The sequence below is a fragment of the Pseudochaenichthys georgianus genome, chromosome 10 (assembly GCF_902827115.2).
Source record: "Pseudochaenichthys georgianus chromosome 10, fPseGeo1.2, whole genome shotgun sequence".
In the NCBI taxonomy this organism is placed as follows: domain Eukaryota; kingdom Metazoa; phylum Chordata; class Actinopteri; order Perciformes; family Channichthyidae; genus Pseudochaenichthys; species Pseudochaenichthys georgianus.
In genome coordinates, this window is record NC_047512.1 from 18785707 (window position 1) to 18809890 (window position 24184).

At 40.4% G+C, this 24184-nt stretch overlaps 1 protein-coding gene across 2 annotated transcripts in view; it reads left to right on the forward strand.

The window, feature by feature from the left end:
• Positions 1-551: 551 nt before the first annotated feature.
• pcdh11 (protocadherin 11) overlaps positions 552-24184 on the forward strand; it is a 150166-nt gene continuing 126533 nt past the window's right edge. The window contains exons 1-4 of one of the 2 annotated variants that reach the window (XM_034092902.1): positions 552-1296; positions 6857-7437; positions 13620-16127; positions 20645-22672. In XM_034092902.1, coding sequence (XP_033948793.1) covers positions 6898-7437; positions 13620-16127; positions 20645-20728 — 3132 coding nt within the window. In that variant the 5' untranslated portion in view covers positions 552-1296; positions 6857-6897 and the 3' untranslated portion in view covers positions 20729-22672. Of the gene's footprint in view, positions 1297-6856; positions 7438-13619; positions 16128-20644; positions 22673-24184 lie in introns of those variants that run through there. The other variant, XM_034092901.2, reaches the window with a different exon arrangement.

A 24184-nucleotide genomic window follows, 5' to 3' on the forward strand; every position in this document is an offset into this window, starting at 1 on the left:
ACATCTCCTCTATTTGTCCAGGTAATTGCTTGTAGCTATCACTTCTTGAATTGTAAGTATTCTATTGTTCATGGTAAAAAGCTGAACAGCGATAAGCTCACACATCACAGGAATTATTTGACACCATATGTGGAAACTATGGTAACTGAGAACAAATCCATTTTCAGGCTAATTTCCCCTCTTATCCCTGATAAGAGCTCTGCCACGGCCTGTTGACACTCTCGGGAATGTCTGAAAAGAATTTGAACCTCATCATTATTCAGAGGTGCGAGGATACAGTAGGCTATAGCTACCTAATTGGAAACGAGAAGCAGAAACAAAACTCGGTAGGAATGTGAACAGTGCCCCCCTCTTGCTTTCAGGCTGATTTCTGGAGCACTGTTGCTACTGCAAACAGCAGAGGCGTCTGTGGTCCACACATACCCCGCCATCCACCTACATCTCAGCGCAACTCTCCAACGCAGTGCGGCTTTAAGAGGACCGGTCTCTTAAATCTGCGGTTGGCTCCTCCTTCCACCATGATGTCATTCGGAGGGAGAGCGAGAGCGAGAGGGAGAGAGGTGGGCAGCATTGAGGAGCTGAGTTCATACAATACTACTGAGACATCTACAGCTTAGCAGACAGATACGGTGAACCGCCTATCGCGGCCCCAGTAAGTGATGCTGCACTGAGGCACACTTTGATCCAACTCCATTGGGGGGCGATGCGCTCTCTGCATCCCTCCTTCAAGAGTTTTTGGGGAGCCTGTACAACCTCGAATCAGTCAAAACAAGTGATTATAAAATAAATTAGGTTTAAGCTTTCTGTTTTTCATCAGAAGTCTTTTTTTTGCGCTCTTGGATTGAAGTGTTACGCACGAGTCAAGAAGCGTTTAGAGCACACGCGTAAGTTTAGTGCCAGATATTTGGAGCTGGTAAAACAAGTAGGAAATTCAAGGCAGTAGGCTAGGGATACAAAGTTAATGTAAAACAAGCTTGGATCAATGCGTATCACCAGCCGGGGGACTGCGAGCCCAAGACATCCGAAGAGGAATTACAGCGTCCTTTTCAAACAAAGTTGATCGCTGTGCACGATTTTTTTTCTCTTGCACATGAGGACCATGTTTTTTTAGCGCACGGATAAGTTTTTGTAGTGGATATCGTTATTTTCGACTTGCATTTCTTTTTGCTGCCGCTGCCGATGAGGATCCTTTCCCCCACTTCAGTTAAATTCATGGCACTTATTTTTTCGTAAATCAGTGATGTCTCCACGCGACGGTATTGACTGTTGATTGTACACCCTGTTCGAGTGGAAAAGGTAAGCTTTGCTCTAAATCATCACTTTACTGTTGGGATCAAATTGTGCTATACTTTAGTGGTCTCTGAACATGTATACAGATGACCGGTATGTTTCTTGAGCGCATTCAGAGACACTGGAGAGCGCCCAACAGCCTCATTTATCCGGTCCGTATACAATCTAATTGATGTCTCAATACCAGCGAGTATATTTACAATCACTGCGAACAACATAAGCTTGGTGAACATTTAGTGACGCTTTGATAAATCAGTGCGTGTGATAGTCGGTCATGATACTGTTCCGTGGTTTTCCTAGAGCTGCTCCACAGATATAACAGGCGTCCCCCCGCACCTGATGTAAATAGAAATTGTTCACGGCCACGGTGCAATGTAGAGATTATAAAATGAGTTGTTGCATTATGAATGTGGACCGCGCGGCTGGGCACGACTTCGAGCGTTATTTGCCCAACACTGATCGCTAAATAGATAGCCCTACTTCACAAGAGCATCCAACTGCAGGGACTTGTCAGTGCAGGTTTATCAGCAGTTTGGCCGCTGAGCTCGGTGCGTGGGTGCGCGGTAACAGCGCGTTCCTGGTCGAGCGGTTCAGCTGTCACCGACCATAACCTCAGGGGCTAACAGTCTGTTCACGCTCAGACTCTAGGAAAAAATAAATAACTGCATCAACATATTGTTTTCTACTAGGAATAGTTCAAATTATCAGGACGTAAATCCCTGTTGGCCTGAAGATTAACCGCCACAGTTGGTTGTTTGACTTCCTAATAATGTTACCTGCTCAATATGCAATAGATTATTATCGGGCCTGTTTTTTAAAGAGTCCCAAAAGGCCTATTGAACTCAATATTTGCTGGAGAATTAAATCAAACAGTAACGTGAGCCTTCCCAAGGTGAGCAGAATATGTTGGCTCTGAGCTGAAGCATTATATTAAAAGTAGAGTCAGTGAGTAAATTAAAGCAAGCTAAGTATTTGTGAAATTCTCATTACATTTGCAATAAAGTGTCTGCTTGTCCACATATGCATTTCAAATGCATAAGTAGGTAGAGAGCAATCGACCATAGTGTTTAATGTACTGATATTGGGTACTGTAGGCCTATCTCCAATTATATGTCATGCCTCTGATGAATTTAACATAATATTGACTACAAAGGGATGAGCTTGGGTGTCATTACCTTGATAGGAATCTCCATGTCTTCTTAAGTGTTCATAGAGTAATTAACATGTAGTCTCATATATACCCAGGCATCAAATATTTTGAAACACTGAAATGTTTGTTGCTTTTTTTTCATTTTAAAGTGTCTGATGCATTATTAATATTTAAGATTCTTAAAAAACTCAGTCAGTTGAGCTGTTTGTCTATAATTTATCTTTCATTTATATCTTCTCCTGAAGCTTGACATTTGCCATGGAGTAGTTGCATTGTCCTTTAAATTCCCATAAAGGATACCATACTGAATAACACTCAACATTGAATTTGCCTATATCAGTCTCCATGCTGGTGACTGCAGCGTAACTCTTACTTGAAATATTCCCACACTGAAAAATATAATACAAATGTTTTCTTATGTGTTTTTTCAGTATCATCAACAAATAAAGTTGTTCAAACAGCTTTTCATAATCTACTATACATGAATACATAACATTTTCATTATTTTTTCTTTGTTAAAATGAATTGCACGTTTTCTTTCTTGTCTATAACTTTGAGTTTTATTACAATATATCAACATTGATACAAAAATAATGGAGTTTATAGCCAAAGTTAACTTTAACATGTATTATATACTGTATTTATCATTAGGATTATATTTTCATCCATGGACTGCCCTCTTGAGGTCCATAACTCCAAATATCCTCAATTTGCTAATGTATGAAGCCAGCATTTAATTTTCAAAGTAATACAGCTCATAATTTAGGTCTATACAACAATTAACACAATGATTAAAATATGAAAAAGATGCTGAGTTATGCATCTTCACATCTTTGCCAGATTTAAAGCAAACATTGTGCTACAAATTATTTTAGAACATTGATCGATTCATGATGTGAAAATCCATGTGATATTTAAACTTAAGTCTATGTGTTTTGTCAGTATGAAATCTACAGTTAACCTTGTCAATGTGGCCGTTTATGTTAAGCAACATTTGTCATCGCTCTTTTTCACTTTGCAGCTCGATTTAGGGAATATAGTCATTTCTGAAGTTCCCCTAGAGAAAACAACTTTCATTCCTCCACCCTGAAAAGAGAACAGTTCTGGCTGTGTGGATTGAAAAAGAACTGACTGATCTTGACAGAAACCTGGTCTGTCAGGCTCTCAGCGATCTTTAAAGCTGTTAAAAGAGAAAAAGCCTAAGACAATCAAAAGTATTACTTCTTCCAATGCCCTCTTTTGAAAATCTCTTTGGATCCAAAGACAATATTGATGGATACAACGGTGGCGAAAAACCTGTCTTTGACGGTTAAAGCACTCCAAATGTCTTGCCCAGCCTCAGATTAACTACACTGAAAGTTTCCAGTTGAGGGTAGGGTGAAGGTAGGGGGTGACAGTACCTCTATGTCTCCCCTCACTGCTGCCTTCAGCATGCACACACCAGGAAGGCCTGTCCATCACACTGTTGTGCAAAGTGATCCTGGGCCGTCCTGCCCCTCTTCACTCTGTGTCTCCCAAGAGGGAGGCTTGAGTTTGCCTACTGGATTCAACCTGCTGCAAAATAGCATTTCAGGAGACTAGTGAAATGTAAGCAAACGAGACACTCTTACTGACACCTAGGATTTCTTTCTCCCCCCTCTTACTTTTTTCCCTCTCCAGCACAATTCCTTCTCTCACCTAGCCTATCCCTCATGGACAGAGCTATGACATGTGAAACGCCATGCAAATGTTGGAACAGCAACAGATAGATAAGAAAGATAATAGAATATGAGAAGTAAACAAGATTGGCCGCAACATCGTGAAGAGCATGTAACTCTTGCCCATTCATTACCTCACATCATGATTTTATAATTTTAGATTATAACTATCTACTATTTATACATCTAATATATGATACTGTATATGCATATATTCTGCTTTTATAATAATGGGTGCCACAGTGTCCTTGTTGTACTCTTTCTTGTACTCTCAGCCAAAAAACATACACCCCTTCATCCAGCGAAGCATTATTGTCACTTACAAGGAAAAGGAAATCTAGATCATGCTTTGATCTTTTTCAGTTTTTTTCTCAATGCCGAATCACATCCGATTTAAGGATGTAATTTACACTTCATTAAGCGTCGTGCGAGCTCAGCCTTGGACTGCCTCGCGTTCATCCCAGTATAGCAATCGCTGCTCACTCTCAGAAAGATGCACACTTCAAAGTGAAGTCTGTCACAGTCACTAATGGGATATATCGCATCAATATTTTGACATGACAGGGCAACGTGGCCTGTGCAATATGTGTAGAATGAATAACCCTCACCCTGATCAATGTCAGCCATGATTTTTCCTCTCCAACTGTTCTTTAATGAGTCTCATGTGACTGCTTCATGAAATGTGTGAAAAGAAATCTGTCTTACAGGCTTCATGAATGCCTTGCAATTGTTGCTGATTTAAAACCAGCTTAATTAAATTCTTATTTTTAATCAATTCCCCTTTGTCGGTAGGCCGAGAGCTTCAATGGCAATGAACGCTGTTGCCTTGCCAATTTAGAGAACCCCTGTAGAGCAGTTTAGGTAGTGTTACCTTTTCTACAGGATATTGTTTGACTCCTGTTAATGGATGGAAATGTCATCAAGTAGGGAATATTACTCTTCCCAAAGAGCTATTTCTGGTCCCCTGTTGCTGTGCGTACATATGCGTTTTCAGCAGCTTTATATCGTTTCTGTGATGGCTGTCATATACTTTTGCCATTTTAGAAGGAAGTGGATATTTGACTTCAAGGCAGCTGCCTTATAAATATAAGCCAATATCTTGAAGAAAACCATATGGTTGATAAGCACTCAGGGGGGTTGGTGAACCTAAATACACAGTGGGATATGAGCAATGAAATTATATTCGTTGTTAAATAAATTGTGCTGGAATACACAAGGGGAACCAGGATTGTTATGAGAAGCGGTATACCCCTGCATTTACTGTATGGCTTTAACCAGAGTTGTCATTGCACATTCTAAAAAAGTGTAAGGCCAGTAGTGTGTAATTCTGTTGTTCTACTGAAAAAAATCTACTGAACATCGATATACTTTGATAATATTCCACATTACCAACACTGTAATTGCAAAAGCTATTTAAAGCATGCATGGCGAAGCATTTAAATAGACCAGTGTGATTTTGATGGGAATGATAGAATGTCATTTATTAAAGATAAACAAGATTGGATTAAATTAATAAATAAGTCCAAATGTGAGTTAGTCAACCAAATGAAGTGGCTCCGCTAATAACTTACTAAATATGCTACTAATTAACTGGTGGAAAGTAGTCAATATTTCATGCTAGCATATATTGGCAGGGAAGGAATTGCGGATCATGACTCCTTCATCATCTTCCAATGACCTACTTGGGTTTTGGCAAATGGGGTCCTTGCCCTTTGGCAAACATTTGCACGAGTACAACAGTTAAATATTTTGGTAGAACAACTGCATCAAATAAAGTGGCAAGCAACACAAACTGATGTATTAATGACTTATTTTCAGTGATGGTAAACCCATGCAATGCATTTCCCTTGAGGCTTTTACTATAGCATCATTCAGCAGAATAAGTCAAATGGATGTTGTGTACATTTGATGTTGGAGCAAAATTCATTTGTCAGGGTGTAATGAAGTTATGTTTACATTTCATTAATTTGACTGATGGCCGCTCTCGTAATAAATTATTTCACATTGTTGTCTCCTTCCGCAACAGTTTCTCTAAACAGTGCTCTTATCATGCTGTGTATGTTTACACACATGGGCGTTCATGAAATATTTGAGAGCTTAATTGTTTGCATTCAGAGCAAATTAGGTTTTTCATTAATAGCTGTTGTCAAGCGGTACTATTGCAAGTGAGTGTGTTAATGTGTGTGTGTTTGTGTATATGGAAGCACCAAGGCTTAAGGCTCAGTTCTGCTGCCTCTATATCAGCTGAATTCTGGATGTGGGGTGCAGTTTATGAAGACACCATATTGACTTACATTGAATCAGATATGAGTTGAAGTTCTTTCACTTCATCCCATTTCTTTATGCACAGCAGTTTGTGAAGCTTTTAAAGCAAACTATTATTTTGCAACTTGACTGCTTTCATAATTTTTAATAAAAATATGAAACGGTTCATTACCGCAATGTAATGGATTGACGAATATGTGAACTACTAACCTTTACGTGTCCACTTGCTCAATGGATGTTATCAAAGGTTAATTGTGTAAAACCGCTGTTAATTTGCTCTCAAAGACATGCGAAGGATGTGGGCTCATAACTAGTTAGAATGAATAGGTCAAGTTGAAAACTATCTGTGAGGGAAAATAGTGCAAATTGCAAGAGAACTTGAATGGCATGTAATTTTGTGCACTGACATTGAATGTTCTATTTTTCTCTTTCTTTCTCACCTCTCTTACGGCAGAATTGCTGCCGTTGAAGTGAAGCTCCCATCCACACTTGAGTATGGACTTACCAAGTCAGGCTCATGTGCTGGTGGTCTTGCTCACCTGTGTGGTCTTGGTATGCCGGGCCCAGGAGCGGGACTACACGGTGAAGGAGGAGCAGCCAGAGAACATCCGTATCGGGAACCTGCGCAAGGACTTGGATCTCAACCTGGACCCAAACGTCAGGCTATCCTCACCGCTGCAGTTCAAGCCTGTGTACAAGACGGGTGACGTGCCTTTGGTGAGGGTGGAGGCCAACACGGGGGAGATCTTTACCACCAATCACAGAATTGACCGGGAGAAGCTGTGCTCAGGAGTCTTCGCTGAGAAACGCTGCTACTATGAGATCGAGGTGGCCGTTCTGCCTGATGAGATCTTCCGATTGGTCAAGATCCGCTTCCTGATCGAGGATGTAAATGACAACGCACCGCTTTTCCAGTCCACGGTTATAAACATCTCCATCCCAGAGAACACAGCGATCAACACCCGATACCCGGTGCCCTCAGCATTTGACCCTGATGTAGGGATCAATGGGATTCAACACTATGAACTTGTCAAGGTGAGACCCACTCCTGTTTCATCTCACACACTCATATAAAAAAAGAATCTTTGTTTCAGGGTTTCCTTAGTTATCTTAATGTTGTACAATAAGTGTTGATCGGTCCATCTATAAAATAAAACATATCACTGAAATATAGATATTACAATCTCAGAGCACATATCAGTCAAACATCCCTGTTCCTTTCAACATTGGCTGAAATGTCAGCTGTAAATGAATAATCAATAATTAAGACACCGAAGTACCTAAAGAAGAATTTGTAACTGAAGTTGATGGAGGTTATTACTGAATGTACGCAATATCATGCGTACACTAAAATGCATCTTGTACAAATTCATTTAGTTCAATAATGAATGAGTGAAAGCTATTGATAATGAAATATAAAGGCCTGAAGCCTCATCGTACTGGTTCAGTTTTCAAGTTAATGGTTTGCTTCACAGACTTAATAGAATAACATGCTTTTAGTAAAATGATATCATTTGATGAAGCAAAAAACCTGTAGCAATCTATTTTGAAGAAACACTAACAAATGGGAAAGCGAGCATAAAATGAATTGTCTTTTTAAATAACCATAAAGATGTCTTCAATGCGAGAAGAATATCAGTCAGCACACAGTTATTGATGGCTCTCGTACACACTGCGATGCCTGCAGCATGCCACCTGTCTGCACCAGGACTGATGGGCTCAAATCATTGAGTGTTTACAACATCATTTTTTCTTCAGATTGTTCTTATCATGGCTTACATGAAATAAAGATTCCCAATCTGCATTATACTGTAGCTTCTCCTGTAAACCTGCCATATTGCTGTAGTGTACATCAATAAAGGAAATTAATTTTGATGCGTTTAAAATATTACCTACTTTTTCATAATATGGAATATGTCATGCATCCGACAATGTTTTATATCAGCCATTCATATTTCCATGTTCATTATGTCATTATGAGCAAAGGCTATAAATAAGGTGAAGTTTTCATAATGTAAAGTAATATCGAGAAAAGCAGTAAAAGTGCACACACAGCATAAAGTGCATGTCCAATTTCCAGCAACAGGTTACATGTGCTGAACACTGTAGATTAAAGCAAGTGAGAAGGCGAGGATGGTGTTATATTAATAGGTGTCTCTTGCAGAACTTGGGAAGCTTTTCTTCATCATCTAATTGATGCTTTATTAAACTGCGGTGCAACATACTTTCTCGCCTATACTAATGGAGTCAGCCCTAAACCCAGAAAATGTAGGATTTTATCATGCATTCTTCATTTACAGTCTAGACAATACTCTATGATTTGTGGTTAGATGCATATTGTAGATGACATGAGCCCTTACAAATGAAGCGTAATTAAAGAGTCAGATGCAAGCACTCTGGAGGAAAGCCCAAAAATTATAAATAAAGAAAGATTACTAGATTTTGAGAGCATGGTGTGAGACTAAAATGACAAGTCCATTTTGGATTCTTAAATGAAGTTAACACTGGGTCGGTATGAACAGAATCATTGCTGTCCGTCCCTGCCCTGAATACCAATTTGCATTTTTAAAGAGTCCCACTGCCAAGGCTTCTCCAGCGCAATGTCCTGAATTGTTCATGGCTGGAAAATCACCAACCAAATGTTCTGCTCATTATGATGATCATCTGCAATCATTTTCTTTGCCCGTTTTACATTATAAAGCTTTACTAAAACCCTCGCCTCCACTGTGGTTGTATTATCATTTGCAGGAGATTCTTTTTAGAGCATCCTATGCACTGTGTCCCTGACTTAGTTCTTCTCATTACATTCTCATTGTACTCGAGATTAATTTCCTTGTATTCCAGGTTCCATGTGAGCAAGACACAGGAAGAGGCATTTAAGAAGCCAGAACAAATTGTTCAGAAGTGCAGTAGAAAGCCAAGGGTTTACAGGGGAAGAGTGTGCAAGCATTTCCTAGAATAGCTCGTGGCCGCTAAGCCACCCTTGGACTATCTTTGTATGGTCCTCAGAGATTTGTCTCAGAAGCTCCCTCAAAATGATAGTTTACTCATTGTCCTTGTGTTGGAGAAGGCACGTTGCTGAAAGTGCTACCATTGTGTTGCACAGTCAGCCAGGCTCAATGGTCCACCACTCCACATGTAGCAAGCCTGAATTGTCAACATACAAAACAAATGAAATAAACATGGTAGCCTCTTTTGTTCAATTTCTTCCTTTTTCAAGCAGGACAATGGGTAATTTCATTCAACACTGCGCTCCACACCTAACATAATGATTGGTAATCACACTTAAAGTGAAACTCTGCCATCAGTCTAGTTGTATGCTACGTCACCTGAACTGCAGAGAAGGCATCCTAAGAAATGGTCAAGGTCACTGAAAGTAATAACATGCATGGATGGAGGAGGATGTCCCATGAAAGCCAATTCTATCACTTTACGTATTCACAGGATAACGTGGAGGCCCACAGGGAAACATACTCAAGCCTAAAGGAGGTTTTGCTGTTTGTTTTGCTCCTGATTCTGGCTGTTCACGGACATTGGTCTCTTTTATGTGTTTGCAGCATCACACACTACATTAATCCACGTTGTATCTCTGTCAGCATCTTCAGACACATTTAAGATGAGCGTCTTGTTCAAGTCACATCATGTAGATCCATGTTCTGCTGCTGGCTGGGGCATGCCTTACTGATAAAGTAGATGATGAAGTGGGTGTCTGTATTTTGACTTGGGCAATCCAGAGAGCTCTTACACTTAACCTTTTGCCTCTTGGATTTTTCCTGGCAGCACTATCTGAAATATTCCTTAGATTTTTGATTGGATTTTGTGGTCCACCAAGTCTGATATTGAATAACTTTATTCCTAGGATTCCAACTTTGCATTTGAAGATGCAAAAATTATTCAAACCCTATTCCCAAGAAGCAAGAGAGCTTTGATGAATGCTTTGCTTGCTGCCTATAGGCAGTGAATAGATATTTTAGGCAAAAGGCTCACTTTCAAGCATTTCCAGTTTTCATTAGCATTCCATTTTGACACATTATCCACTTCTAGTGATTGACAAAAAGAGACAAACAATTTCCAGCTTCTTTTGTCTTAATTATATGCATGAGATCATGGCCAGGGGCACATTTGGATGAGGGATGCAGAGAAAGAATGAGGGAGGAATGAGAGAGAGAGACAGAGAGGGTGAGTTTTTTCAGCAGTATAAAAAGGTGCTATAGCTTGTGATGATGAATAGCCCTCCCCAGTTAGTCCTATCCATGGGCAGCACCGTGACTAGAGTCCTCCTGATATATTCACAGTCCAATCTCAGTCTCCTCTTAGTTTTAATAAGGTCATCAACTTGACTGAAAGATGCATCCACCTACAGTATAATCCGAGGTCCTGTCTGCAAAAGGAGTTCAGAGACATTCTTCCCTCGTCATCAGCGTCCTCTATTTCTGTCATCATCCCTCAGTATTTTTCATTTAAATTAGCCAACTCGGATTAGATTATATCTGACAAATACAGTGACCTGACCCCTTTCTGATCACTGCACATATCTATAATGTTGAATTGAAGGCAAGTCATCAAAGGTTGAGAATACCTGAACAGTAGATGTGTGCGGAAAGAGTGAGTGCACACTTAGTCATCTAAAGAACTACGTCCTTCTTGGACAGCCTTTGGGTTTCTAGTGAGTGATTCATGCAAGTATTTGGCCTTTGCTTAGCCTGCCCTAGATCTTATCAGAATCCACCAGACTAATTTTGCATTCAGGAGGAGGCACAGCCTGAGAAGATAGCTCCCTTCAACCTATTGAAATGCGCTGTGTGCCGTCTTGTCAGTTGTAAAATTGTGTGAAACCAAGACAAAAGCATAGAGGAAATGCTGGCTCATAAATCATTGTGCAGCATTCCCTTTGACACATCCTAACTCAACAACCTACTATTAAATCAGGCGTTGCCAAATATCAGTGTGCAGATACTCAGCTACTGTGCCGAATCTGTGAACTATTCAAACAACTGGGGATTGCGGAGCTCTGTGCGGATGGAGTAGTGCTTGGAAGTAGAACCCACAGTATGTAGTCTTGGACCTTTCAGTTATGACAGAAATAGTTCTGCGTCAAACATAACGATTCGGCACAGTTCATCCATCGGGCTGTCCTTATACGTTTCCACACATATCTTATGTAACATGTCTGCTTATCCATTTGACTCTTGCTTGCCAGAATGATCACCAAATAGGGTATGAAAGATCATTGCTGCAGCGTTGGCTGGTTTAAGTAGTTCTGTCAATCACTGACATGTTGACAACATTCGCTCAGCAAGCAGTTTTTCAGAGTACATAATAATTTACATGCTGCAGCTGCACGTTTCCTTGTGCTACAACACTATGCTGGCACGAGGGCGGTTCTAGATTTTAAAACCTAGTGAGGTCTCTTGTGCTCACAATTTGGTTGAAATATTCCTTCCTTGAACGAGGAGAATGTATATATCTTAATCTCATTTGATAGCTGTGCTTAGACAGAGTAATCTCTTCCAACATTATGTGCAGCGTGAAGCTTATCTCTTTAAAGAGGATGCTTTTTCTTGTTTTACCATGAAACTGCTTCTGACTGAAAGAGCTTCAAAGGGCTTCTTTGTTTCATAATGTGCATGCAGCTCATTCATGGGCTTGATCTTCTTCTTATTTCCTCCCCCCGCTCTCTCTTTCTCTGCTTTTCTGTCACTTCTCTCCCTCTCCCTCTCTCGCCTTCCATTCCTTCTCCTCCAGCCTAATTTGAGAACAGTCATGGATCCATACCCAGTCTGAAATTGTAAATATTAGTGGCGTGCTAGTTTTTTTGTTGTGGAAGGCAATTACATTACATTACATTACATTGCATTTAGCTGACGCTTTTATCCAAAGCGACTTACAATAAGAGCGTTCGACCAACAAAATACAAACTTGAAGAAAACAGAATCATATAAGTACATCAGGCTTCATAGAGCAAAAACATTTCAAGTGCTACTCAACTGGCTTTCGATAAGCCAGCCCTTTATTAGTATATAAGTTCTTTGTTAATAGTTCTATCGCTCGAAGTGGAGTCGAAAGAGATGAGTTTTCAGTCTGCGCCGGAAGGTGTGTAAGCTTTCTGCTGTCCTGATTTCAATGGGGAGCTCATTCCACCATTTTGGAGCCAGGATAGCAAACCCACATGTTTTTGCTGATGGGAACTTGGGTCCCCTTCGCAGCGAGGGTGCAGCGAGCCGTTTGGTTGATGCAGAGCGTAGTGCACGTGCTGGGGTGTACGGTTTAACCATGTCCTGGATGTAGGACTCCTTATAGCAGTACAATTTCCTCCCGTTTCTCATTTGGATTACTTATGCATTTGTTTTCAATTTGTCCAGTTTTACTTTTGCTAGATACAGCCCTTCTAGAGCAAAATGCCTTTTGTAATATGTAGGGTTTTTAACTTTATTGTCTTTATCTGAGGTGATCTGATTGTGTAGTGCATTTAAATTGGAGCTCAGTGTTGTGTCTTCATTACAAGCTTTCTACCTCTCATTAGACAGATAAAACGTTGCAAGGCTGCCTTCTCTATTCTAACTCGACACACAACAGGAAGGTGGGGTGAAATGTAATTTTAGTGAAGGCAGAACGAAATTGGATGAAAAGGCCTATGAGGTAAAGGGATCCCTTCAAGTAGTTGCTAGGGGGGCAGAGGGACTTGATTTACTACAATGATTGCTCACATTTGCAAAAAGGCTAAATAACTTACATTGTATGTCAATGTTTCTAGGGCAAGTATTGAAAAAATGTAAGTAAAACAGGAGCAAAAGCTAATGATTAGCAGGTTTGGAAATGCTTTTGATTAAAAGGAAGATGAGCAGGGCAAAGAACCAACTGCCTTGTTAAAAAATGTCCTGGTCTGTTTACTTTCCTCTTAACATTAATCTCTGCCTTAAAGCCTGGTCCGTAGAATGGTTACAAATGAACCTGAGTAAAGAAAGAACATACCCTGACAAGCTCTTTGGCTTTCTAAGACAATTGACAAATCTACGATCTAAGAACAAAAACAGGAGGAAGAATATCTCAGAATATATTAAACATCACTGTATCGATCTGTACCTCTTTTTATCTTATTACGACAAAAATAAAATGTGATATTCTTACTAATGGTATTATTTGTCAGTACACTTGTGTTGGTAAAACTTGTGCTCAAAAGAATAAAAATAACTCAAAATGTTGTCTTGTCATTGCAGAGTGTCAGCGAGTTTGGCTTAGACATCATAGAGACTCCTGAAGGGGACAAGTGGCCGCAGCTCATTGTTCAACAGAACCTAGATCGCGAGCAGAAGGACACCTTCGTTATGAAGATAAAGGTAGAGGATGGTGGCAACCCCCCCAAGTCCAGCACTGCCATCCTGCAAGTCACCATCTCCGATGTTAACGATAATCGTCCCGTCTTCAAAGACACTGAGCTGGAGGTCTCGGTGCCAGAGAATGCCCCCATGGGAACATCGGTTGCTCAGCTGCATGCCTCAGACGCAGACCTTGGTTCCAACGCGCAGATCCACTTCGCCTTCAGCAACCAGATCTCTGCCTCAACCAAACGTCACTTTTCCATCGACAGCTCAACAGGACTGATCACTGTGAGGCAGTCTCTGGACAGAGAGGTAACTCCTGTTCACAAACTCATCGTGCTTGCCAGTGATGGCAGCTCTACTCCCTCCAGAGCCACAGTGATTGTTAATGTAACAGATGTTAATGACAATGTTCCCTCCATAGACACTCGCTACATTATCAACCTGGTTAATGGGACTGTTCTGCTATCTGAAAATGCACCTCTCAATACAAAAATAGCTCTCATCACTGTTACTGACAAGGATGCAGATCTTTTTGGCAAAGTAGCTTGCTACACTGAACATGACGTTCCTTTTCGGTTGAAGCCTGTCTTTAATGATCAATTCTTACTAGAGACAGCAGCCCCCCTAGATTATGAGACGACTCGAGAATATGCAATTAAGATAGTGGCCTCGGATAGGGGGACGCCTCCTTTGAACACTTCAGCTATGGTTTTAATTAAAATCAAGGATGAGAATGACAACGCACCCATCTTTCCCCAGCCGGAAATCCAACTTTCCATACCGGAGAACAATGACCCCTCTACACAGTTAATAAAAATCAGCGCCACTGACGCAGACAGCGGACATAATGCTGAGATTATTTATACTCTTGGCCCTGATGCGCCTGACGGGTTTAACGTAGACAGACGGTCAGGAATTCTCTCTGTAGGCAAACGACTGGACAGAGAGAAGCAGGAGAGGTACTCATTCACTGTCATAGCGAGGGACAATGGCTCTGCTTCCCTGCAGAGCAATGTCACCGTCAGGCTAATCGTCCAGGACCTTAATGACAACAACCCAGCTTTCACACACCCCGAGTACAACTTCTATGTGCCTGAGAACCTGCCTCTCTATGGAACTGTGGGCTTAATCACAGTGACGGATGCAGATGCGGGAGATAATTCGGTTATAACCCTGTCTGTTTTGAACGGAAAAGATAATTTCATCATCGACCCCCAAACCGGTGTTATCAAACCCAATATAACGTTTGATAGGGAGCAGCAAAGCTCCTACACTTTTATGGTTAAGGCAGTTGATGCGGGGCACCCTCCAAGTTCCTCCTACGCCAAGGTCACTATTAATGTAGTCGATGTGAACGACAATCGCCCTGTGTTCGTGATCCCATCCTCCAATTACTCATATGACCTAGTGCGAACCACCATCACCCCTGGCGCTGTGGTCACCAGAGTGTTTGCCATTGACAATGACACAGGTATGAATGCTGAGCTGCAGTACAGCATTATCAGCAGCATCATCATCACATCTAGGGTCTCCCCTCGAGGTCTTTTCTCCATCGACAAAGCAACGGGTAACATAACACTGCAGGAGAAAATAGTGACAGCTGATCAGGGACTGCATAGGCTGGTAGTCAAGGTCAAAGATCTAGGTCAGCCTGAGTCATTACATGCTATTGCGCTTATTCACTTGTTTGTCAATGACACTGTGTCAAATGCTACCTTTATCCAAGAGCAGCTGAGAAAAAGTATGGAGACACCTTTGGATCGTAACATAGGGGAAGGTGAGGTAACACCTCAAGCCAACGGATATGTTATTGTTGTCATAGCAATCATAGCAGGGACAATGACTGTCATCTTGGTGATATTTGTGACTGCCTTGGTGCGCTGCCGACAGACACCCAGACATAAAGTGGTACAAAAGGGCAAGCAGAGTGGCGAGTGGGTGTCCCCCAACCAAGACAACCGTCAGATCAAGAAGAAGAAGAAGAGAAAGAAGCGATCCCCAAAGAGCCTCCTCTTGAACTTTGTGACAATAGATGAATCCAAGCCTGACGATTCCACCCATGAGCATGTTAATGGTACACTTGATCTCCCTGTGGAGCTAGAGGAGCAAACCATGGGGAAGTACAACTGGGCCACCACGCCCACCACCTTCAAACCTGACAGCCCAGATTTAGCCAAACATTACAAGTCTGCGTCCCCTCAGCCTACATTTCAAATCAAACCTGAGACTCCAGTGGCCCCAAAGAAGCACCATGTGATCCAGGAGCTCCCCTTGGACAACACGTTCGTGGTGGGCTGTGACTCACTCTCCAAGTGCTCATCGACTAGCTCCGACCCGTACAGTGTCTCAGAGTGCAGCTGTCAGGGGGGATTCAAGACTACGGGGCAAATCTCCACCCGACAGGTAATTCATGACTTCCTTCTTAAACCCACCCACACTAGTCCCCACTCACACTCCCCTTGCTGTCCCATGGTAGGTGATGTGAATGGGGGAGGGTGGCAGCATGGAACCATGGGATTTTCCCACACAGACCATGACCATGTCTACATGAATGTCATTTGCACTTAAAAAGTGAAAGAATATAAGATAATTTGTCGCAATTAATAGAGAAAACCTTTCACTATACTGATTGTTACTAATTCATATATTCACCCTCCTTCATTAGCAATCATAGTTGCATAATCGTTTACAAAAATACATCTGCAGGCTAATTTCATATTCAAAAACGTGAGAACAGAAAGCAGTGCAATTAGGATGGATAGCTATTTTAAACTTCACTGTGAGTGGTTGGTTGCAATGTAGCCTGATTCAGAAGAGCCTGGGATGGGTGGCATTGATTAAATTCTCTACTGATGTATTTAAGGTCAAGGGCGAATGATGCTCTGTGTTAATATTTTTGACTGACTCACTGGCAGTGCTAAGATAGCTCTTAATATTTTTGACTGACTCACTGGCAGTGCTAAGATAGCTCTTAATATTTGTTTTCAAGAGGGCTAAGCAACAAATACATATGGCAGCCACAGTGACACTTAATCCTGAATTCATCTTGTCAAACATTTTTGAAGGTAATAGCAGAAAAAACAAACTGCTCTTGACATGCTTAAACAACTTTAGAAACTGCCCCACTTTTTGTGGATTCTATCCTCAAAATATTAAGTGCTATCTTAGCACTGCCAGGGAGTCTTTGTGGGAGAGAGGCTCATTTGAATGCCAAGGTACAGCAAAGGGCTTATGATTCTGTAAGAGATATATGCCGAATGCGAAGTGCCCCAATAAATAAAAGCTGGCCAGGGAAATACATGTAAATCAGAGGTAAGGAGAGGTGGCCTTGCTTAGTGCTGACAGCCAGAGCAGAGCGCTATGGGGAAGACTGAGTACTTCTTAGGGCGGGGGGAGGGGGTCACAGGGATCAAGGTGACGCAGAGCCTTGAGACCAATATACTTAAACACGAAGGAGCAGTAGTCCATAAAAAGCCTGCCAGGCCAATGTTGCTTTTAGTCTATAAATGCTCTACTTTAATGACTGCAATTATTGTTATAAACGACATATGTAGATACACATTCTTTACATTCTCTAAATGACGCCACATAGGAGAGGCAGAAATGACATCACAATAAAGGCTTGCCGCTGTTGCAGTTTGTTAGAGATTACACTGAAGTATCTCTAATACATTGCATTTTATGTACATGATAGTTGTCCTGCTATCACCAGCACAATTGAACTAATCAAGGCTGAATAGTTTGTGCATGGGCTAACAATATATTGCATACATGGATATATCCATATATTCCCTCAGTGTCGAACCAGATTCAACCATTTTAATGTTTTGCTTTTCGTTTGTTTTTGTGTCTCTTTTTTTTGAGGGTTTGGTTGTTTCATTGCAGCATTGGCTTTTGTTTTTGTTACTGTTTTGTTCATGATTATTACAACTGCCATTCATCCAATTCTGGTTCAATTTCATAATATTGCATCAATAATTGATTTTGTTTGATGATGAGGGGCTTGCTTTTGTTTGTGTGATGCCTGATATTGCAGACATTTTTAAGATCTTGGGTTCATTTCTGTCTTTTTGCTCCCTGTATGTTCTGTGTGACATCCAGCAAACATTTATTCCTCATGGCATAGTTTTGATAAATGACTTTTGATCCCACGAAATATTGTGCTTAGGTTAATTTATGAAGACACCCACACAGTGTTGATAGGCATTCCCTTCATCCACCTTTTATTTGAAATCCTGGTTCAGAGCTATGCTCTGCCATTGTAAATTAAACACTAGCCAACATGCCCGTGGTACCAACGATTTAATTCATAATGTGTTCATAGGACACACTGACGAGATGTCAGGATGATTTTCCCCTCTTACTGGCAGTGACTGCCCTGAAATATGCATAAATATCCTTTCGTTGCTTTCCAATTCCAAATTATTATCCGTCATGAATTTTATGCATCAAGGATTTCATTTGGTTTTCTCTTATGTGGCTGATCAGAGTGGAGCATTTTTGTCAGAATAATTTAAAATCAATGAATATATGATTAGTAAACACCCTGCCAAATATTCAGTCTCTGTTTAAATCAGTTTATTTCTAAAGTACTCTATTTTTATTCATTTCTCTAAAAGAGGTCAGATTTAATATTGTCATATTTTGGTTTCACATGCTTCGCGGAATTTGAATACTATAAAAAAAGACCCATGGGTTCTACTCACCAACCATATCTTCAAGGATAATAAGCTGATAATACATCTTTTCTTTTTTGTCCCCTTAAGCAATTGACAAGTGATGCCTCCCACTTTAGACATTAGATTTCCCACCAGTTTTAAGTGTGCTTATTTAAAGCCTGTGTCATGGAAAAAAAGCATGAAGCTTTGCGTAATGAGAATCGGTGGCTGCAAAGGTTAATTAAATGCACTAAAGGGTTAATCACTCGTAATACAGTATGATTAAAATCACCGTAATTAGGTTTCGTATGAAGCTGATAAGAAAGAAGAAAAAAGGCAGCCGTCCTTTAAGATTATCAGCGATGCCACGCACTACCCCGAGCAGATTCACGTTCTCTACATCCAAGCGATGTGACAAGAGGTGATCGGCTGTCCTGTTTGTTGAAGCTATTATAATTTCCTCTCCTCATTATCTTCATGTTTCTTTAAAGCAAATCTTTTTTTCCCAAAGTCTAAAGAAAAACACTTAAAAACAGCACTCCTCCATAGAGTGTGGTTGCTGCTTTCATCTGAGGGGGTAAAAAAAGAGAACACTTGAGAATACTCTAGAAAATCAAGAGATTATTTCAAGTGTGGCTGTTAAAACAATAGCTGCATTTGTTCTGTCAAGGCCAGCAATTCATTCTCTCTTGAGCCTTAACCTAATGCCAGAAGTCAAAAAGTGAAGATTACAGCCAGGTTGTCATGTTTTATTTGTTGTTTATCAAAGTGACAGATGGTGCTTTATTGCCCTTACAGTGATCTCTCTTTGCCCAGCACCCTCCTACGCTCCTAAAGCAAACAAAAAGCAAAGACAAAAAGCCCACCCATCGAATAACGATGTGGAGGGCACATACGAGGAGATAATTATGGTTGAAGGTCACCAAAATGTTTTCAGGGACTTTACAGATGTAGCTGGTAAAGACTAAAGCTTGTAAAAATACTTCAGAGACCACAGATTTGTGTCACCATATGGCTTCATTATACAGCGAGAGCTGTATTTGCAAATAAAACCCCTCCTCCCTCCTACCCTCCCTTCTGAGTTTTCACACATCTCATCATTTTATTTTAACCCCCACCCTGTGATATTAGAGGTCAATCTGCCTCCAGTGATGAGGAGCTCTTTAGAGAGTATGTGCTTTAGTAGAGGCAGATCAAACGGGTACCCCCCGCCCGAGTGATCTCAGACATCTCCATGCATATGCAGGGATAAAAGGCTAATACATTCTCTAGTTTGGCCCGTAACTGTGGGCCCACAGAGCATGTAGGGTCACCGGTTAACGAAAATCACCTATGGCTTAGTATAAAGTAGGAGAAGCTGCTGTCAGTGTTTTTGTAGAATTGCGCAAGAATACATCGCAGTTTTATTAACTACCCCTTAGACCATAATTGTTGTAGTTGTGCCTTATTCATACATCCAATTTATCATATTGTATAAAAATATCATTTAATGAATGCATTAGAAAACAAGGGCCATATGGAACAAATCTTTGCATACGTTCATGTATTTGTGTGGGTGAAGGTATGGGCCTCTCACACTAGCCACCCATGGTCTGATGACAAAACACTTATCTGACTCATAGCAGTGCATAGCCAAGGGTAGAAGCATGATTTGAAAACGCTTGTTAAACAATCTAATGCTCTATTTTTTCAATTTTTATTTGATCACCATTGTTTTTTTGTTTTTTTTTTTATATTTATTTTGAGTCATTGCATCACTGTGCCTTGCTAATGTAAGCACTAAACGTTCAGGTTATTCCCAATTCAGATACTGGCAGATTTGTTGCTCTTAAGATCAGCAAAATGTCATATTCTGTACATATCAGAGGACCCACTGGCAAGGGTCCGAAAGTAAGAGTGGGCCTAAATTGATCCAAATGGCTTTTTGAGGGGAAAGGAAGAGTGCTGCACTAGTGTGGTGGGAGACAAAAAGACAAATTGGGAGTGATAATTGGATAAGATTGCATGCTCTGATAAGTACAGGAAAAATGCACAAGCTTGTGACACTTGTAGCATTCTTCAAGGATACCTGACAAGATAATGGTTTGATTGCCAGCCATGCCTTGAAGAATGCTTTTTTTTATCTTCTACACTCTCTTCGGAGATTTCTTATTCAGTGTTCAGGGTGTCCTCACACTGATGAGGCTACAGCTTAGGCTTCTCAGAGCTCGATGATATTGTAACTACAATCTCCCTATATCTGTCTGTCTCTCTATATTTCAGGAGACGTCACTGAAACCACCACACTATGGCACACTCTGTGGCACAGGTACAGCTCGCTCCCACAGGATTAAAATCAATCTCTAGCTTCCACTACCTAAAGCGAGAAAAAGAGAGAAAAGAGAGAGGGCAGAGGGAGGAAAGAAGGAATGCGAAAACTGAAGAGGTGAAACAAGTACTTTATGTCTCTCCAGCCTCAAACCCCCACCTCTTCATACAATCGACAGAAAAGATGAACTTGGAGAGGGGGGGGGAGGAGGGTTTCTCATAAAAAGAGAGACGCTTGATGTTGCCTGCCTGAAACTTGACAAAGGTCCTCCTGTTAATCTGTTGGGAATTTGAAATGCTTTATCGAGTCCTATGCTATTACTTACCTGTGTCAGTGAGGACTAAACTGTATGCCCTGACCCTCCACGAGAAATGTCCCTCTGCAGCACCCACTTTGTAAAATAGGTGTCAAATACAGTCAGTAGTTCTGTAAAGTATGTTTATATGTATGTATGTATATCTATCACAGAGTTGATGGTGTTTATATTTATTGATTCCATTTCTTTGCCTTGTTTTCATAACTGCCTGGTGGCCATTTTATTTTCTTACTTTCTGATTTTTGTATTATTTGACGTTGCTCTACCTGGGCTTGCTCATGGAACTAATGATTTATAGTGTATTTATGATGCAAAGTCGACAACCTGTAGACTTACATACGTATTGAGCCCGCATCACAGTGGACCTTTCTGTCCCACTGTTGCCACTGATACAATTGTTGTTGAAGAGTGTGGCTAGCGCTACAGAAATATGCATGGCCCCACAAAACGATCACATTTGTAGTGCTATACCGTGCTACCGATCGCCATGCTGTTATTACAGCGGCAGGAATTGCAGGACAAGTTTAATACTTTCGACAAAGCCACATTCACAAGGGACTAACTGCCGGGGATATAATCAAAAGCTGTTTATGTAGGGCAGATTTGAAGAGCACTAAGCCTGACCTTTTGTGTTTCGCTTTCAATTCGGAAGTGATTTAACCTGTAAGATCCGCGTTAAAATGACTCCAGATGAAAACAAATAAATAATCCTCTGGCAGTCTTTAAAATAAATTGTTGGGTTTAAGCATAAATTACTTGACTATGTGCATGTATTTGCACTGACAAAAGAAATGTTCTGATGAGAAGAACATCAAACACCAAAATGAAAAGGTAATCCAGGCTTTGGTTTAAAAACCGCAATAAGTTCATATTTGACAGAAAATCCACTATGGTGCACTTACTACTAGTTCTTAGGCGTTTTGTTCAGAGCATCCTTTTGCTTCTACCGTTTCTACACCTATAGAATTATTAGGTACAGTATGTCCTGCTAGAATAATCTCTACAGTATACACCAGTAAATGGCTTGATGGGTTAGCAGCATTGTTGTTCAATAGTCCTGTTAATTGGTGAGCGCTTTGATAAGTAAGGCATAAAAGGCACCTACAGTGCATACATATAACCATATAATTATTATCATTAAAATGGACATAGCCAGTGTACTCAGTTAAAAATGTACAGATGGACTGGACCAGAGGCTGTTTCTCTTCTTGTGACTGACTATATATAAATGAAATCACTTCACGGACCAGAAGCCTTTTGGATTTAGTGCCAGTCTTAATATGTCATGCTACTACAGACTATGTCTATTTTAACGCTTTTAATTGTATGTGCAGTGCCTCTTTGTAAGGCAGGTTGTTATTATTGAAGGAGGTATATTCATGTAATTATGGTATCAAATGTATTCACTACTGCGTAGGGGCCACAGTATGAAGTAAACCTAGCATCCTAGCACTGTGTAATGATTAGATTTGCCTGATCTTTGGGGGAAAGAAAAAAAATACTCATACACGGGGAGAGCTTTTTTCCTTGTAAGGGAGACAGAGAACCTCACTTTTATTCAATGTGAAGTACAATATGCACCTTACATGATCTTTGTAATTGACTTTGATTTGCCAGTGTGGAGAAAACTGTAAATGTTTTGTTTATGTATGTGTGCGCTTCTGAAATTTATTAAAGTCTTTTGCATTGTATTGCACATTTTGACGACTCTTTTTATTCATTGCCTTGAGCATCCAATATTAGTCTGCATCACTCAGTCAGTTGAGTTTTCTGCACAGTATGCTTCATGTGAACAGTAAAGCTATAATAAGATGTAATCATTTGTTTTTCTCATGTATAGATAGCTAGAAGCATATAGTACATGTCAAACAGGCTTATGGCCTGTAAAGTATGTGTGGCTGTGTTTGGACACCATTAATTGGCTCATTTCAGCGTTCGAAAAACTGCCCATGCCCTCTTTTCTTCTACATTTTGCAACAATATAGCATTTAACAGGGAGAATGAGACGAAGAAATGGTTTGGATATACATCGCTCATTAGGAACAGCTTACAGATAAAAGTTATGGAAATTTGGTGGGAGCACATCCTTTGAAGTACACAGACAGTACAGCAGTAGAAAAAGCTTTTTTTGGAACATCTTTTTTTTGTATTTCTCCTCCATGAGAGCTGATAATTATCATTTGATAATGATAACCCTACTATTATGATATACAGTTATACACAGACACAGGGTTTAACACATCTGAAAGGAAGAGTGATGCTAGAGGGTGCAATAACATTGTGTTATGCAGTATTTATGCGGATTTGATCCAGAAATACAGACTTGAAAGGCATAAAACAAAGCCAGAGAGGAGACGACAGAAAATGTTTAATTGCTTATCAAAGTTACTTCGTATTTTAAAACTGAGAAAGAGCTAATCAGTTCCCTCGGGAAATGTGTCCTTGGTGATTTGAGAAAATGGTGCGCTCTCAAGTAGAGCATTCTCTTATAGAGGGAGCATAAATGTCAGCCTTCTAATAATAGATAAATGTAAACCCGCTAAATGCCTCGTCCTTACTTAGAAAACACAGAGCTTTGGTAGATCTTAAGGTAGTTGTATCTCTTTGAGCTTGATAAATTATGATAAGATTTTTCATGTTATGCATAATTAGGTAATAATATGTTTTCAAATGAGCCGTAAAACAAAAAAAACAACAAAGCCACAGCACTAATGAGTATTAACATGTGTGCATGAAGAAAGAGTGGGCGATAAATGGATGTTCCTTCTTCTTTGGAGTGCAAAGTCAAAGGTGAAAAAGAAGGGATGATAGGAAAGAGAAACACATTAAGTGGAAGCAGGAGTTGCCTGTCGGTTTATAACCGAAAATGTCTTAGGACCATTGTGTTGTTGTTCCTCTGTTTCCACAGAACCGGCAGTTGTTACAAGTCTCAGCATGTGCTTGTGATTTGGTCACTCACATTAAGTGCATTTCCTAGAGATTTTTAGCATCTATAAAACGACTTTTAAAGGTTGTCCCGTGGTTGTATTACAGTATGTGACTGAGGGAAGTGATTCCAGGTTTTCTTTGCTGACATATTGATTCATGATTTATGAGGAAGCAGTATTCAATTTCATCTAACAGGCCAGGAAGCTAGTTATATGTAGTAAGTTTGATTACACACGTGTAATGCAATAAA